The sequence below is a fragment of the Neomonachus schauinslandi genome, chromosome 3 (assembly GCF_002201575.2).
Source record: "Neomonachus schauinslandi chromosome 3, ASM220157v2, whole genome shotgun sequence".
Lineage (NCBI taxonomy): Eukaryota > Metazoa > Chordata > Mammalia > Carnivora > Phocidae > Neomonachus > Neomonachus schauinslandi.
In genome coordinates this window covers 69,219,752-69,238,037 of record NC_058405.1, presented here as the reverse complement: position 1 = coordinate 69,238,037, position 18,286 = coordinate 69,219,752, and the positions used below count along the sequence as shown (strand labels likewise).

The 18,286-nt window shown below is 38.2% G+C and overlaps 1 protein-coding gene across 1 annotated transcript in view; it reads left to right on the top strand.

The window, feature by feature from the left end:
- BRCA2 (BRCA2 DNA repair associated) overlaps positions 1 to 18,286 on the top strand; it is a 61,461-nt gene that overhangs the window by 33,442 nt on the left and 9,733 nt on the right. Inside the window, exons 15-24 of the mRNA XM_021678277.1 lie at positions 690 to 871; positions 1,991 to 2,178; positions 5,529 to 5,699; positions 6,198 to 6,552; positions 9,825 to 9,980; positions 10,083 to 10,227; positions 11,512 to 11,633; positions 13,798 to 13,996; positions 14,217 to 14,380; positions 14,470 to 14,608. Coding sequence (XP_021533952.1) covers positions 690 to 871; positions 1,991 to 2,178; positions 5,529 to 5,699; positions 6,198 to 6,552; positions 9,825 to 9,980; positions 10,083 to 10,227; positions 11,512 to 11,633; positions 13,798 to 13,996; positions 14,217 to 14,380; positions 14,470 to 14,608 — 1,821 coding nt within the window. The remainder of the gene's footprint in view (positions 1 to 689; positions 872 to 1,990; positions 2,179 to 5,528; positions 5,700 to 6,197; positions 6,553 to 9,824; positions 9,981 to 10,082; positions 10,228 to 11,511; positions 11,634 to 13,797; positions 13,997 to 14,216; positions 14,381 to 14,469; positions 14,609 to 18,286) is intronic.

Sequence of the window (18,286 nt, the reverse complement as noted above, 5' to 3'; positions counted from 1 at the left end):
TTGTGTGAAAATTTGTGTTGACATGTTTTTGCCTTTCAGTTAGATGTTTCTCATATTTAAATAATGCCTTGAGGATTTGTCTCCTTCTGTGACAATTAAGAATTTCAGAACCTTTTTTAATGCTTTTAGATTTTTTCCTAAGCCCAAAGATTTAGAGTTAAAGTATTCTAATGTTTTCTTTCAAAGGTGACTACTTATTATCTCTTATTTAAAAAGGGGGGGGGATCTAGGGCGCCTGGGTGGCTCAGTTGGTTAAGCGACTGCCTTCGGCTCAGGTCATGATCCTGGAGTCCCGGGATCGAGTCCCGCATCGGGCTCCCTGCTCGGCAGGGAGTCTGCTTCTCCCTCTGACCCTCCTCCCTCTCATGTGCTCTCTCTCATTCTCTCTCTCTCAAATAAATAAATAAAAATAAATAAAATCTTTAAAAAAAAGGGGGGGATTTAGACAAACAATCTAAGACTGCTGTTACTGGAATATATATTTAACAGGCTACTAATTTTTTTCCAAATTTGAAATAAAAATAATAGATCTATTGTTTACAAGTTGAAACTTTGCCTATCCCTTAAGATTTAGAGCAAATTATCCCTGAAAATTAGAGCAAATTGATATACATGACTTTATAAAACAAAGGTGGTGCTTTTTAAATGTTACATGCAAGTTTATTTTTTGCTAACTTATTCTTTAATAGATTTAACTTCAAATCTTCAGAATGCCAGAGATATACAGGATATGCGGATTAAAAAGAAACAAAGGCAGCACATTTTTCCACAGCCAGGTAGCCTGTATCTTGCAAAAACCTCCACTGTGCCTAGAATCTCTCTGAGAGGAGCAGTGGAAGGCCGAGTCCCCTCTGCGTGTTCTCATAAACAGGTACGCTTTTGTCCACAAGGCTACTAACTTCTATAATCACGTATAATTTCATTTTATTAACTAGTATCTCCAAATTGTTTTGTTCAAAGAAAGAACAAACGAATGTGGGAGTGGATAAATGAAATAATTTTGTTTCCTAATCAACCAACAGTGGCAGCCTCCTTCTCTGCTGCCTTATCTCTCCAAAGTGATCTGTGCTCCAGAATTGCTAGTTCTCTTCCCCCTTCAAAATGTACTCATTTTATTACTGTAGTGCTCTCAGGTGTTAGAAGAAAGTAGTCTACTTGAATTTAAAGGGTGAATAACTCATAGCCCTGAATCCATTAAGAGCTATTGACATTTTTTTAAAAAGGATTCTTGTTAAGCCAGTGCTGTCTAGTTAAAATTTTAGGCAATGGAAAGGTGAACATAATATTGATAATAGGTGACATTTATTGAATAGTTTTTCTGCACTCGTCACCCTTCCAAGCACTGTGCCTGCGGTGGTTACATCTCACTCAATCTTCACAAGCATCTAAAGGAAAGGCACCGTCATTTTGTTCACTGTTTGCAGATGACAGAACTGAAGCACAGAGAGGGTCAAGTAACTGCCCCAAAGTCACTTAACTAGTAAGTTTTCCTCTACTGGACCTAGTTCCAGAGCAAAGAGTGTGACTCCAGAGTCACATCTGCACAAATCTCCTACTTTGGGATGAGGCATGCTGGGATGGAAGTGGGCCAGGCCTGTGTACAGATCTGACCTCCCCCTAAAATACTTAACGCTTTTCACAGTTCTTTCCCTTCTGAATTTTTTAACTTAAAAGATTTTGTAAAATATTAAATTACTTTTTTATCCCCAAAATGACTTCCTATGGCAGCTGAAGCAGGAGGCTTATGCACAAGGGGAATGAAAAGGGTGCAGCAGACTCTTGACTGTGGGAGTCATTTATATTATATTAAAATGTTTAGCTTCTATTAAGTTAGTTAAATATTTTGATGGTGAATATTTTAATATTTAAATGAAAAATTTTGTAAATTCAGTTTTGATTTATTATAATTGTTTTTATTCTATGAAACATGCTCTTTTGTTTGATTTTTTTTCATTCATTATTTAATTTTTCTGTCATTTATTTTGTGCAGCTCTATATGTATGGCGTTTCCAAACATTGTGTAAAAATTAACAGCAAAAATGCAGAATCTTTTCAGTTTCACACTCAGGATTATTTTGGTAAGGAAGGACTATGGTCTGGAGAGGGAATACAGTTGGCTGACGGTGGATGGCTCATACCCTCCAATGATGGAAAGGCTGGAAAAGAAGAATTTTATAGGTACTCCATGCAAAAAGAGATTGTGTTAACTTTTCTGTATTCCACCATCTCTTTCTTTTTTTCACTTACCTCTTTAAAACTTAAGTTGGCTAGAAATAAAATTTTTATATAGTGAATTATTTTAAGTACATTGTGGTTCAACTGACATTCTGTTGTAATCTTTTGAAAAGTGAATTATGGTTTGTCCTAGGATTTAATGAGTTGGTTTTTCTTCAGTTGAGACATTTTTTATATGCGTTTGTAAAATAAAGACTGATAAGAGCTAAGTTTGAGTGGACCTTACCGTAGATAGATACACACACACACACACACACACACACGTCGTATTCCCTTTCATTGTATATTTCAATAAATGTAAAATATAAATACTAGAAGCTAAGCAGAAATACTCAAGTGTCAGTAATACCAAATAGCTAGTAAATTTTACTGCCCTAAAACATCAACAGTTTAAAAACTATATAACCTCTTATAGTTCTAATGTTTTTACAAAGATGATTTAAAATTTTTGCTATCAGGGATAAAATTACCATGCCAAGGGCAAGAGATGAGAAACATTTTTCTAATGCTCTCATTTTTAAAAATTCCTATATATCTTTCCAAAATTTGTAATTTGGGGAAATTGGTAAAACATTTTTCCTGAAACTTTTGTTATGTTTTTGGAATACTTGAAGACGTGAATGTTATTTACATCTTGCACTTGTCTCCCATAAATATCTGCTATCAGTTCTAGGTGGAAAAGTATACTAAACAATTATATTGTTTTCTTGTATTAAGTATATATTATACTTGCATAGTGTATAAGTTAAGAGTAATTATCCTGGGGCACCTGGATGGCTCAGTCGTTAAGCGTCTGCCTTCGGCTCAGGTCATGATCCCAGGGTCCTGGGATCAAGCCCCACATTGGGCTCCCTGCTCAGCAGGGAGCCTGCTTCTCCCTCTCCCACTCCCCTTGCTTGTGTTCCCTCTCTCACTGTGTCTCTCTTAGTCAAATAAATAAAATCTTAAAAAAAAAAAAAAGTAATTATCCTGTCATCAGGTGAGCATGTTTCATAACATTGACTGTTGAAGCTTAAGTGGTTTTTTTGATCATTCAACAAATATTTATTGAGGACCTACTATGCCAGATAACTCTTCTGGGTACTTGGGATAACAAAAGAAAAAAATCTCTGCCCTAATAAGTCATACATTATAGTAGAGGGGTTTGGGGTGGGGAAGAAAATTTTTAAAAAGAAATAAGTAAGTTGTATAGTATATTAGAAGGTGATGAATACTATGAAGATAAAGCTGGAAAGGGCATAGGGAGACCCGGGTGAGGGAAAGTGCAATTTTAAAATAAGCTAAGTAGTCAGGAGCCTTCACTGAGGCCCTGACATTTGGTCAATGTTCTGAAGGAGGGCAAGGGAGTGAGCATAGGACCCTGCGGGGAAAAGCATTGGCTGTAAGCAAGAAGCAGGCTTATTTAGGGAACAAGAGGAAAGTGAGTATAGCTGGAGTAGAATGGGCAGGAGAGGAGTAGTAGCAGATGCAGTTAGAGAGGTGGGGCCTTACAAACTTTCGTAAGAAGCTTGGCTTTAACTCTGAGTAACCATTTTTGGCCTGAATCAGAATGTTTAAAGCAGGGGAATGACATGATCTGCCTTGTTTTTAAAGAATAACTCTGGCTGCTGTTGAGATTAGACTGTCAGGAGGGACGATGATGGAAGCAGAGAGACCAGTTAGGAAACTATTGAGGTGATTCAGGTGAGATGTGGCTGCTCGGACGAAGAAGGTAGCAGTGGAGTTGGTGAAAAGCAGGTGGATACTGGGTATATTTTGAAGGTGGCACCATCAGGATTTGCTCAAGGATTGGATGAGGAGTGAGAGAAAAGGAGAATAAAAATAGCTCCAAAGACTTTGGCATTAACAGCTGGAAGGGTGCAGTTACCATGTATGGAAAATTGAGAAGATCAAAGATGGAAGAGAAATGGAGTGTCCAGTTGGGACATTTTTTTAAGTAGGCAGGGCTTGAACTCACAACCCTCAGATCAAGACCTGAGCTGAGATCAAGAGTCGGATGCTTAACCAACTGAGCCACCCAGGTGCCCCACATGGGACATTTGAAGTTTGAGATATTAGTAGACACCCAAGTGGAGATGTTGAGTAGGCAGTTGGATATGCAAGTCTGGAGTTTATAGATGAAGTATGGGCCAAAGAAATCAATTTCGTAGTTGTCAGCATATAGATGAAAATTAAAGCTATGAAAGAGAGACTGAGAAAAAGCAACCTGAAAGTTAGAAATTAATATCAAAGAGTGTATGGTATGTTGCAAGCTTAGTGAGGACAGAGCTTCAGGGAATAAAGAATGACCAGGTGTCAGTCACTGCTGGTGAGTAAAGGAAGATGAGGACTGAGAATTGACCATGGATTTAGCAATGTAGAGGTCATTATTAGTCTTAATGAAAATAAGTCAGTAAATTGATGGGGTGAGAAAGGGGCAATATGTGGAGAAGGAAGTAGGAGTAAAGGGTATTAGTTTTATTGTGTTTAAGGAAGAAAGAAAAACTATTTTTATACTGATGGAAATTGTTCAGTAGAAAAGAAAGTTGATGTTGGGGAGAGAGAGGAGGCATTTCCTAGATCAAGGTCCTTAACTAGGCAAGAAAGGGTGGGAGCTAGTGTGGCAGGAGAGGCAAAGTGTAAAGGTCCAGATGCTAGTGGGCTGGTGGATATGAGGGTGGAAGCTTCTCGAAGTTCTCTTGATTATTTGTTTCCCTAGTACTCAAAGCGAGAATGCGGAAGGAAGAAGAGTTAGAGATTTGAGCAGACAGAGGAAGATCTTTAAAAAGCACTAGCCTAGAGAAGGATGTTCTTAGGTGATTTCTAAAAACAATCTCTTAAGAAAAATAATCTAAAATATTATTATTTTACTTTTTTTTTACGATTTTATTTATTTATTTGACAGAGACATAGAGCATAGATAGGCAGAGCAGCAGGCAGAGGGAGGGGGAGAAGCAGGCTCTCCATGGAGCAGGGAGCCTGACGTGGGGCTCGATCCCAGGACCCTGGGATCATGACCTGAGCTGACAGCAGCCGCTTAACCAACTGAGCCACCCAGGCACCCCAAAATATAATTATTTAAGTTAAGGATCTCATTTTCCAGTTGAAATAATTGTTTTGACTACTATGTTAATTTTATTAGTATATTTTGATACGTGTCAAATCGTTTTCTAAATTATATTACTTATATTCTGACTCAAAAATGCACTAAATGATCTTGTATGATGTAGTGTTTGTGCAAAGAGTGGTCATGGTTATTGAATTCAGTATCATCTTACATGTATTTTTATATTGTTCTACCTTTATTTGTTCAGGGCTCTGTGCGACACCCCAGGTGTGGATCCAAATCTTATTTCTAGAGTTTGGGTGTATAATCACTACAGATGGATTATATGGAAACTGGCAGCTATGGAATTTGCCTTTCCTAAGGAATTTGCTAATAGGTGCCTAAGCCCAGAAAGGGTGCTTCTTCAACTAAAATACAGGCAAGTTCAATGCATTATATTATGTAATCACATATGTGATGAGGTTCAGACTTCTGCGCAAGCTGTGACTTCCCCATCGTAGAGGTACACGAGTCGGTTGTCAGTGACAGTCACCATCCCACACTGCCGCTGAGTTGTACACAGTAATTCTCTTGTCAATCCTCCAGCCCCCTTAAGAGAAATCACACATTCCTACACCTCTTGCTTCCCTCTTCCCCCACCCCCTTTAACCTCTTGGCATGTGAGAAGAATATGAATTACTAATTTGATCCATTGTTCAGGGATGGACCATGTTTGTATTTGGGGAGTTTTAATATTTAATTCATATTTTAATATTATAAAACTATATTGGTAGCTACCAAATTTTAAATTCTCTTCTGTCTCAGCAGTTCTTCAGCAAAAGGATTTAACTTTTATTCTCAATTATTCGGTGACCTTTTTACAATGAAATTCTAGACTCACAATTCCTAAAATATGCATTTTTCTTTTTATTTTTAGATATGATGTGGAAATTGATAGAAGCAGAAGATCAGCTATAAAAAAGATAATGGAAAGGGATGACACAGCTGCAAAAACACTTGTTCTCTGTATTTCTGAAATAATTTCATCAAGCACAGATATATCTGAAACTTCCAGCGGTAAAACTAGCAGTGTGGGTACCAGAAAAGTGGGCATTGTCGAGCTCACGGATGGATGGTATGCTATTAAGGCCCAGTTTGATCCTCCCCTAGCAGCTCTCGTAAAGAACGGTAGACTGACCATCGGTCAGAAGATCGTTATTCATGGGGCAGAACTGGTGGGCTTTCCTGATGCCTGCACACCGCTCGAAGCCCCAGAATCTCTTATGTTAAAGGTAAATTAATTTAATGCACACTCTTGGTAAAAATCAGTCCCTGATTCAGTTAAATTCTAGGGAGGTTTCATATTTTAAATTTTAAACTTCGGCCTATTAAAGATGCTCCATTTCTTGAAAACATACTAATAGTCTGAGTGTAAGTGGCAAATTTCTCAGACTGTTAAATTTTTTTGTGCTATTTTTGGGAAACCGAGAGAGTGATATTGAGCTCAAATAATGCAGGAGCAAATTTGCACTGGATTTGATTTTCGGTTATGGGTACCTATAGCCCTTGGTGCCATCTTGTTCTCATAGTATTGCTCTGCTTCCACCCTGATTACTCGATTAGACCTTTATTCCAGTATGATTAGAAAATTAGGTTTCAGTGATTCTTAAATATATAATAATAAAATGTACCTTTCATCTCTGTGTAGACTTAAACCTATATAATAGGACTTTGTCATATTTTAATAGTCTACAATATTGATAAGTTACAAATACAATATTGTACAATATTGTACAATAGTCTACAATATTGATCAATTACAAATTGATCAATTACAATAATTGATACTGAGAAGTTACTAATATTGTGCAGTTAGATTCACTTATGAGGTGAAATAATTTACTTCTGTCATATTCTGGATCACTCTACTTCAAGAAGGCATTTAATAAATTAAACATTTTTAAGTAAAGAGATACTTTGTCATTAACTCCACATTGTGTTGCTTTTAGTTAAGCTGCAACAGCCTTTTGTTTTATGTTGCTTAGAATATTAAAGTTGTAGTAGCTTTCAATTTTTTGTTTTGCTTTTATCAAATCAGTGCATGTGCATAATTTCAAAACTCATGTAACATAGGCTTATGACCACCCCGCAAAAAAGCAGTCACTGAAGCCATCCTGCCTGACCTCTGTTCATGCTCCCCAAAGGCAACCACTTTGAATCTCTTTGGCAGTTTCTTTTGCTTATACTGCTATGTCATCTTTTCTCCTTCAGTTTAGACATTAACTGTTAGCTTCCTGCTATGCAAGTTGAGGAGTGAAGTCTGTATTCACTGTTTACATTATAATGATTGAAAAATATTTTTCACAGCACAGCATAAAATATACTAATTATGTTTTCTTTACAATTTACTGCTTTCCCTGGAGTTAACAACTGTCTTGCTTTTTTTGTTTTGTTTTATTAATTTTCTGTGTCCTTATCACCAACTCATTCCCACACAAGAGATACATAAAAATCATCTCAATATGTTAAAATACCTTTGTCAATTCTGTTTCTTTTTCTTGGAGATCTCTTGGACCTCTCCATACTCCTGCCCCATTCTGACATGGTTACCTTCTATGTATGCTGTACAGTTACATTTCTAGAAATTATTTTCACTTCTTTCTGTGTTGGAAGCCCTATTTTCTGGATTTCATATCTATATGGATTTATTCCCTAGCTCTAAAGGCACACAAGCAACCCCCAGAGGCTTTTTAAGAGAGGGAGCTTGTAGCTTTTTCTTTGAGCTTATTGTAAGGTGGCTGAATACAGAATTTGAGATGGAAATAATCTCTTCAGAATTTTGAAGACATTTTCTCTATTACCTTTTTACTTCTGGTATAGCTTCTGCTAAATTCAGTGCTATTCTTATTCCCAGTCCTTCATTATATGATCTGTTTCTAAAAAGTTTTGAAGATTGTTTGTCTGCAGTATCCTGAAATTTCCCAGCAAGGTACTTTGGGGTTGGCCTATCTTTTAAAATCATGGCCCTGGGTACACAGTGGCAAACAGTCTATAAACATACGTCCCTCATTGAGTTCTAGGAAATTTTCTTGAAGTAGTTCTTTGATAATTTCTTCCCCCTCCATTTTTTCCTTTTCAATTTTCTTGAACTCCTGATATTTGGGCAGTAGGCTTCTTTGATTCGTCTTCTGATTTTCTCATCTTTTCTCCTATTTTCTCTTTTGTTGTCTTTGCTCCCCCTTACTTTCTAGTTCTAATTTTGTAGTCCCTAAAATGAACTCGTGCCTATTGCATAATTTTCTGGTCTCCGAGGCCCTTATTACTCCCTAAATGTTTCTTTTTTATTACATCCTATTCTTGTTTCATAGATGCAATATCTTATCATCTGTCTGAAGCTATTATTAATATTTTGTTTTATTTTAGTTTCTTCTGCTTGCTGCATTTTTTTTTTCCACATAATTTTTTGTTTGTTTGGGTCTCTCAGGTTGGAGACTTCCTTCAACTGATGTTCTTTCCTCTTCCAGAGTGGGGCACTAATGAGTTGATCAGAAGCTCTGTGTGAGGTGGGCTTTTGTCAATTTGTGGAGTGATAAGACAGGGACTTGCTTTTGTTAGGAGACCCTCAAATATCAGTGACTGTCTCAGAGCTGAACAGAGTAAAAAAACTAATAGGGAGACTCATGTTTAGCATAAGGATTTTCAATGCATTTTTGTTTTCAGTACAGCATCTCAGCCTGCCCACCACCCCCCGCCTCCAGGGGCCTCTGCCTTGTGTTCCAGAGTCTAGGATGTGTGTGATTCAGCCTCTCCAGAAAGTAATTTGTCCTGGCTTCTTCTTGGTGTAAGGGAAGGACTCCTTGGGATAGGAAATGAAATCTGAGGTCTTAATTATCTTTCCTTCTGTTTTCAGCCACACCTCATGCTCCCTCCTTCAGAGGGACCTGTTGCCTCCAAATTCTGAGGGATTTCCATAAATTATTTTGTTTCCTAGTGGCTCCATACAAGTTTGCCAGCTGAGTAACGTTGAGCAGGTTATACTTGAGTTTTGTCATTTGTAAAATGGCAATAAGTCTTGGGATTGTTGTAAAGATCAAATGTTAGTAGACGTAAAGCACTTAACACTATCCAGGTACCATAAGAAGTGCTTTAGAAATGTTTGTTATTTTTATTAACTGTAATCATTCTCAGGATGCTTCATTATTTACCAGTTGTCCAATAAGCTTTTAGCTTCCAAAATTTTGCTAATGTCTCATCCACTGCCCTTCTTTCCCCAGTTCTCTTTGTCCTTTAGGTCTTTAATCCATCATGTTTAAATTGAAGACTTATTAATTTTCTAATAGTAATATTTACATTAAGACTCTACAACAGCATAAACAATTTTTTGAGAGACTATATTTTGAAAGTGTTTTCACTTTTGTACAGTTTTTCTACATTCTTATGTTCATGAGGCTTTTGAAAATGAGTATGTTTGAATGAATGAAAGAAATGAATGAAAATGTTATGACATCTGAAATAGAATTGAATATATAAACTTATAAATCGATTTGTTCATTAATTTGTCCAGATTTCTGCTAACAGTACTCGTCCTGCTCGCTGGTATGCCAAACTTGGATTCTCTCCTGATCCTAGGCCTTTCCCTCTCCCCTTGTCATCACTTTTCAGTGATGGAGGAAATGTTGGTTGTGTTGATGTAGTTGTTCAAAGAGCATACCCAATACAGGTATGATATATTCTTAAAGCTTACTATGTATTTCTTCCTTTTGGGACAATTAATTTGAATGATCCCTCCCTACCATGTATCTTTGTTTGACACATTTTACAGTGGATGGAGAGGACCCTATCTGGAATATGCGTATTTCGGAATGAACGAGAGGAAGAAAAGGAGGCAACAAAATATGCAGAAGCCCAACAAAAGAAACTAGAAGTTTTATTCAATAAAATTCAAGGGGAATTTGAAAAGCACGACGGTAAATGAGTTGTATATTACAAGTTCTTTTTAATATGAGAATAAGTGTTTTTTTATAAGATGTGTAGAGGCTTCTGATTTAACCTCTGTAATTGAGTGAATTTCTTTGTTTTGAATGATAGACTTCTCTTTCCTAATTCTGTATCTGAATTACATAGGTATACAGATAAGCACTGAAGTGATCCCAAATTATCACCTCTTTATTCAACACACTGAACTTTTAGATACTTGTGATTGTCTTAGACAATGAAACATTACATAACCACAGCACTTTTCAGAAGTCTTAAGTAAACTTCCTCTTAAGCTTCAGTACTAAAATGTTTATAGTATCCTTTTTTGGTATTAGAGAAAGATCAGCAGCAAGGGAAAAAACTGCCAAATTATTTTCCCCTAGACAAGTACAGTATGATGTCACTTACATAAGGAATGTAACTAAATCAAACTCATAAAAAAATAGAGCAAAATGGTGGTTATCAGTGGATGAGGGGTGGGAGGATAAAACTGATGGTGTTTAAGGGTAAAAGAACAACAAGCAAATAAGCTGTAGTGATCCAATGCACAGTATAATGAATATAGACAATATTGTACTAATGTGATAAATATCAATACAGTGGCAATCATATTAAGTATATAAATGTATCAAAGTAACACATTGGACACCGTAAATTTACACAGTGTTTTATGTCAAATATATTCAATAAAAAGGAAGGATAAGCACTCAAAAATTATTTTCCCCAAGCCGTGTATCATTTTCTTTCTTCAATATCCTTACCTACTTTATATGTAACTTTTGCATTTTCGTTGTTGTAGTTGTTGATTTATATGTTATTACACCTGGAGCTAGATCTTGTTTTCCCTGTGGCAGCAATTTTAATAATAAAAAAATCACAGTATTTTTAGCATAAAGGACATGACATTTATGTTTGTTATTTGCTGAAAATTTTATGTTCTGCGTTTCTTCATGATTTTCAACTTCCTGTTCTATATAAATCTGCAGAAAAATTGGACTCTCAATATTCGATTCACCAGCTCATGCTATTTTCATGATTAAGTAAATCATGAAATCATTTACTTAATTTACAAGTTACTCTAAGTAAGCTGTCTTTGTGACAATTTTTTAAACCATGAGTGAGTACACTAGTTTGAAATTTTCCTAGAAAACTTTTAGCAGATAAATTGTGTTTTGCCTTTTAGCCTCCCTTCTTTGGGTACTTTTTGCTTTTTCTCTAGCTTTCAGTGTTCTTAAATTTGTGGTTTGGCTAATTAATGATGCTTTTTTTCCTAGAAAATATAACAAAACGATGTATACCATCATGTGCATTAACAAGACAGCAAGTCTGTGCTCTGCAAGATGGTGCAGAGCTTTATGAAGCAGTGACGAATGCACCAGACCCGAGTTATCTGGAGGTGAGAGAGTAAGAGGGCATCCAGTGGGTCTTAATCTTCCTCCTTTATGGTGGGAAGCTCTAGTCCATCTTCTGGCCATTAAGGCAAGTGCTGTGTTGAAAGGGTGTGTTTCTCAAAGAGGATGTATACATTTCTGGGGTCCTCAGGGATGGGCCAGACCAGTGCAGTACATTTGCAGTTCTATACCAAATGGAGGATAGAAGAATAAAATACTTTTATATATTAGATAAATGTGGTTTAAAATACAGGCAAAACTTGTTTACATTTGAGGTAAAACAAGTATCTTCAAAGCATTGTCTCAGTTTCCATATGCTCACTTCTTTCTCAGATCCTACCTAGAGTTTATTTCCTAATCTTCTACCTTAAGGGTATTTTGGTGGAAAAGTGTCAGAAGTGCTAAACTGTGTTAGAATTATGGCTATGCCATTTATTAGCCAATTGGGCATAAAATAGCTATAAAATGGGCATAAAATCAGTTGTTTCAGGATCAAATTAGATAATGTATATAAAAGTGTACTATTATAAAGTTCCACGTCCATGTTAGTTACTAATATTGGAACATCATTTTATATGTTAAGCTATCTCCTGAATTTTTAGACACCTGGATATCCAGTTAATGCAAATTGTAGGATTAATTAGCTACATAGGAAGGAGAGGGAATTTGAGGAAAATTATTGTTTGTTTATTGATTAATCTCATTTATTTGATGACAGTAAATCTAGTATATAGCCTTAACTTTCTTAACTAGTGGGACTACAAAATAGACAAAACTCCCTTAAGAGAGTAAGCACTGCTTTTCTGAATAGAATTGCTCATATTCCCAAATGTGACAACTCAGATTCTGCCTGTGAGGAGTGAGTCTGGGTTTAAAGCCTGTGAGTATACTTGCTGAAAGTCTGTCAGTTAAGGCTTTATTATGCTTTCCTGAAAAATGATTTGCCTCTTACTGAAGCTGTGCTTTCTATGAGTCATCACTGAAAATAGTTTTAATTTCATCACAAAATTTAACAAAATATTATTTAGTCTTGTTTCCTTTTATGGAATTTATTTAAAGGAGAAAATAAGGGGGCAGAATGAGAGTTGGAAGACTTAAGTTGTAGCCCTGGGCCTGCCACTCTGTAGCTGGACAGATGATTTCTCTCTTGGGCCTCCCCACCACCTCTGTCAAAGGAAAGCCTGTGAGGGGCTTCTCACTAGGTCCTGAGAGTACATGGTTCTAGAGATTTCACGTAGATACAGTTTTCATTGCAATTCTTGGAGGGAAAAATAGCCATTCATTTCTAAAAGACCCTGCCCAAAGGGTTTGTTTTCAGTGACCATGTTGAATGTTGGGGGACTTTGTGTTTAAACATTATCTGCATATTTAGAAAGACCTGTTCAGGGTACACAGATCCCATAGTTTCCCTTCCCAGTATGGATTAGGATATTAAGATGTGTGAGGCAGCTGCAGTCTAGTGCAATGTGAGTCAGGATTCCATTTCATCTTTTATTTGATTTTATTTTTTGTTTATTCATTCATTTTTGTTGTACTGGGTGAGAGTCCCAAGAGATACAGACAGCAGTTTGCTAAAATGAGCAGGAGAGAAGTGTGGAGGCAGAGATAAGTGCTTGTAGCATGCGTCTGTTTTCAACACTATCTGCTGTTCCAGAGAGTTAATAAAATTATACTACCTCGGGTTAAGAATGAGAGCTCTTGAACTACCTCCACATACGCCCCTGCAACTTATTTATTCTCTCTGTACTTCAGTTTCGTTTTCTACAACATGCAAACAATACTAGTGCCCACCCCATTGGGTTATTGTAAGGACTAAATGAATTAATACATTTACCACACACAGATCCAATCCTCAGATACAGGGAGCACTCAAATGTCAGCCATTTATAACGTTGGTGGTTATGATTATTAGAGTACATTTATAAGTAGGGGGTTGTCTTGGCCCTCGGGAAATTTGTCACAAAGATAAGTGAACAGTTTAAGGCACCTGAAAATACTTGTTATGTGATGAGCTGAGTCTCAAATTTTATATTGTCATATTGTTAAAGTGAACTCGAATTCTGTTGTATTTTATCCCCATTTAAAGAGATGCATTTACAATGGATGAGGGGTTTTTTTGTTTGCTTTTTATTCTAATATCATTTGCCTTAATATATTAAATGATCATAGGGTTACTTTAGTGAAGAGCAGTTAAGAGCCTTGAATAATCACAGACAGATGTTGAATGATAAGAAGCAAGCACAGATCCAGTTGGAATTCAAGAAGGCTATGGAATCTGCTGAGCAAGGAGAACAAATTTTATCAAGGAATGTTACAACCGTGTGGAAGTTGCGTATCATAAGCTATGGGAAAAAAGAAAAAGATTCAGGTCAGTATGTAAATTTTATAAGTTAAAGTACTACATTAATAAAATGAGTTCAAATGCTAGATAAAGTATAAAGTGAACTTGTATCAGAGGAGTAAAAATGGGCTACCACTGCCCTCAAAACAATGCTATAATCCTTAGATCTTTGTTGTTTTGGTATTTGTTTTACAAGAATTGTAATGCTTATCAGTTCTTCCATTATATCTTTCTCCTCTTTATCTAGTTACACTGAGTATCTGGCGTCCATCATCAGATTTATATTCCCTGTTAACAGAAGGAAAGAGATACAGAATCTATCATCTTGCAACATCACAATCTAAAAGTAAATCTGAAAAAGCTAACATACAGCTAACAGCAACAAAGAAAACCCAGTATCAACAACTACCGGTACAAACTTTTCATTATGGTTTTTTAATTTTGATGAATGCATATTAGTTTATAGAATCTACGTACACTGATTTTTTTTTTCCTCGTAGGCTTCAGATGAAATCCTATTCCAAGTTTATCAGCCGAGGGAGCCCCTTTACTTCAGCAAAGTATTGGATCCAGACTTCCAACCACCTTGTTCTGAGGTGGACCTAATAGGATTTGTAGTTTCTGTTGTGAAAAAAATAGGTAATACACAGTGTGTTTTTAATTATAACATCTTATGGATGCTTTTGAAAAATAATATTTTTTAAAATTTGTCTTCCCTTAAAATTAATTGGAGTTAACAAATCAGCAAATTTGGTGACTAGTGATTTGAAAGTAAGCCTGTTTTAACCTTAATTCTTAATGAAAAGCAATTCTGCATTATTACAGGGTAAGAACTTACATCCCATTCTGTGCTATTTAATTTTAAAGAAATTGCTAGAAATGTTTTGTAGCATTTGAATGATTACTAGACAAATAATTATAATCTGCCTCTGCAGTTTATTGAACATTCAAGCCTCCATCTCCAGCTTCTCGGCAGTATCCCTCATTATCTGGACTAATGTCCCTTGTTCTAAAACCTACTTTGTTTAGTGTGGCTCCTCCTACTTTTTGTGGTTAGTTCTTGTTTGTATGGTACATCTTTTCCCCACTCTTATTTTTAACCTACCAGCATCTTTAAATGGGTTTTCTGACAACACAGTTGGATCTTGTTTTCTTATGCAGTTTGAGGGCCTGTCTTTTAACGGGTTTGTTTAATCTGATCAGCTTTAATGTGATGATTGATATGGTTGGATTAAAATCCACCACCTTGCTAGTTATTTTCCCCTTGTCCCATTAGTTCCTGGTGTTGGCAGGCTATTCTCTGTGATGTTAATGCACATTTTATAGCAGCCATTGTCTCAGACTCTCACTTCAAGAATGCTTGCATAGCAGAAAATCTTGGAAGGGTGGAGATCCTGTCTGCCTCCAACACAGAGGGCAGATTTGTTTCCCAACCAGGCAATCCGATCCCTTTTTCTATGAGTTTGGTTTTTTTTGTTTATTTTTGTTGTTGTTATTGTTTAAATTCCACATGTAAGCGAGATTCTGACTGTATTTTGAAGGAGGCAGACAGTGTAGGTAGGGTAAGGAGAGGAGTCAAGGAGTTAATGCCAAGGTGTTTGAGCACCTGGGAAAAGAGTTGCCATTCACTGAGAGGGGAAGAGTGCAAGAAAAACAGCGTATGTGTTGAGGGTCAGGAGCTCAGTTTGGTCAGTTAAGTTTTAGCACTTAGTATAAACAGAGATTTCCGCTTGACAGTTGGATATACAGGAGTCTGATCGGGGGAGTGGTCTGGGCTATGATATAAAGATAAATTAGGACGTCATCATCATACAGGTGATGTTTAAAGCTGTGAGACCGGCCAAGGTCACTGGATGCGGGAGTAGCTGGAGAAGCAGCTCGGGCACGCTGGTGCTTAGAGGCAGGGAGATGTAAAGGACTCGGTGGAAGAAACAGGACGAGCCACTGAAAGATGGCAGAAGTACTTAGGACAGTGAGCTGCACTGAAAGCGCAGAGGGAAGAAGAATCCCAGAGAGGTGAGAGTGATTCAGTCTCAGATGGTATTTGATAGCCAAGACAGCGAGGTGAGGGCCAGGAAGGGACTGTTGGCTTCAGCACCAGGGAGGACGCTGGACGCATGGAGAGGCATGCATATTAGGTTATAGAATGCAGCCATTTCAAGAAGATCATGCTTTAAGCAAAGAAGGGAAATGGAGCACTCACAAGGAGGAGAGTTGGGATCAAGAGAATGTTTTTTCTGATGAAAAAACCAATAGCAGCCTGATGAAATGGTGTATACTGATGAGAAAGGCCCAGTGAGGAGGGTGAATGCTTTCTGGTGGGGGGGGTGGGGGGTGGTAGCAGCAGCCCGCAAGGAGCAGGGGAGTCACCTACGCCAGCCTGACTGCCAGGAGCACAAGAGGTCTGCAGGGGCAGCCGTGCCATCCAAGGAGAGCCAGCAAGCTGGTAAGGACAGCAGTTACAGGAGCGGTTGAGCGGAGTGGGGATTTGTCCAGGGAAGGCGCTCCAGCAGACAGGGAGAGGTAGGAGATGGTGTGAAAGGAGTCAGTGTGCAGAGCTTTCTGGAGACAGCCCAGGGAATACAGCAGGACCTGGGAGCTGGCTGCTTGTCAGACTGACCTGAAACAACTTCTGATGGCCCTGGGCAGGACAGATAGTGGTGAGGAGGTGAGGTGTGTGCCAAGGAAAAGGCGGGTCTTGACTTTCTGCCATATCCCAAATCATTGTCTTCCCCTCTTAGTTATCACGTGATGGCTGAGTACTTGAGTTTCTTTCCACTGTATGTTGTGTATCCCTGGAAGATACTGTCTCTGTTCTACATTGTCTTCCCCAGTTGAGTGAGTCACCCTGTGTATTAATTTGCTATGCTGCTGTAACAAAGTGCTGCAAACGGGTTGCTTGAACAACCAAAATGTATTGTCTCACAGTTCTGGAGAGCAGAAGCCCAAAATCAGGGTGTTGGCCGAGTTGGTTCCTTCTGAGCCTGTGAGGGAGAATCTGTTTAGTGCCTTGCTCCTAGCTTCCGATGGTTTGCTGGCATTCTTTGGTGTTCCTTGGCTTATAGGTGCATCACCCCGATCTCTGCCTTCATCTTCACATGGCATTCTCCCCATGTACGTGTCTGTGTCCAAATTTCCCCTTTTTATAAGGACATTGGGTCGGACCCACCATAATGACTTCATCTTAACTTGCTTACATCTGCAAAGACTTTGTTACCAAATAAGGCCACATTCACAGGTACTGAGGGTTAGGACTTGAGCATCTTGGGTGGGGCACAGTTCAACCCATTAACACCCTGGAACATTCACTTCTGTCAGTCAGTCCTGGTCACGTGCTTCCCTTGCGGCCATTTTCATTATTACTGATCAGAAGAGGAAGAAGGCAAGGAGACGCAGGCCGTTTGCTTTCCTTTAGGTTTAAGGGTAATAACATTCTCAAGCTACATGTCATTTCACCAGTTTGGGGAAAGGAATTAGAAGCTGAGCCTTTCTGTGCCTGGCCTTATCCACAGTCTTGTTTCTTTCCTTCATCACTAATTTTTAAATTTTATATCAGGGTATCCCTCATTTGTGTTTTTGGTGAACATTTCTTTCTGTTTTTATTTAGTTTGATGTTAACTGTTAGAGGAAGAAAATTCTGTTACAGAAAGCTTCAGAGTGCCACCTTAAGCCTGAAGTACTAGTTACCTAACACCCAAATCTGATCATGATGTCTCCTGGTTTAAAATCTTCAGTGGCTCCTATCCCTTAGAAAACGAAACCCACACTCCTTCATATACCTGAAAAACTCACCTGCTGCCTGCCTTAAGCCACCACCCCACACACCTCAGCTCAACTGTTGTGACTTCGTGTTCCTGACCCACTACATAGAACATTTAGTACTTCCTACCTTTAAATATGTGTTCACTTTGCTTACAGTGCCCTTTGTCCTCCTTTCGTGAAGAATTGAAGAAAGGCTGTCATGCCTTAGCCAGCTTACAGGCCCCCCCCACCCCCAGCCAGATGCCTGTGCCAGGGTCGGAGCTTCCCTGCTCAGCTGCTGCGGCGTGTCATGGCTGGGTCGGCACCCATCACGTGCATCACATGGCCCAGGGGCCTGTCCCCACATTCCTGACCCTCCTCCCCACCCATGATACTGTGATCTCTTCAAGGACAGGGACTCTGTTTTAGTTCCTTTCTGTCCCCACTTCTAACGAAGTGGGGCAGGGCAGGGTGGGGGAGCAGGTAATTGTTGAGAACTTCATAAAGTCCTCATAGTAACACTGTTCATTTGCTGTTATTCCACTTTACAGATGGGGAGACTGGAGCTCAGAGAGG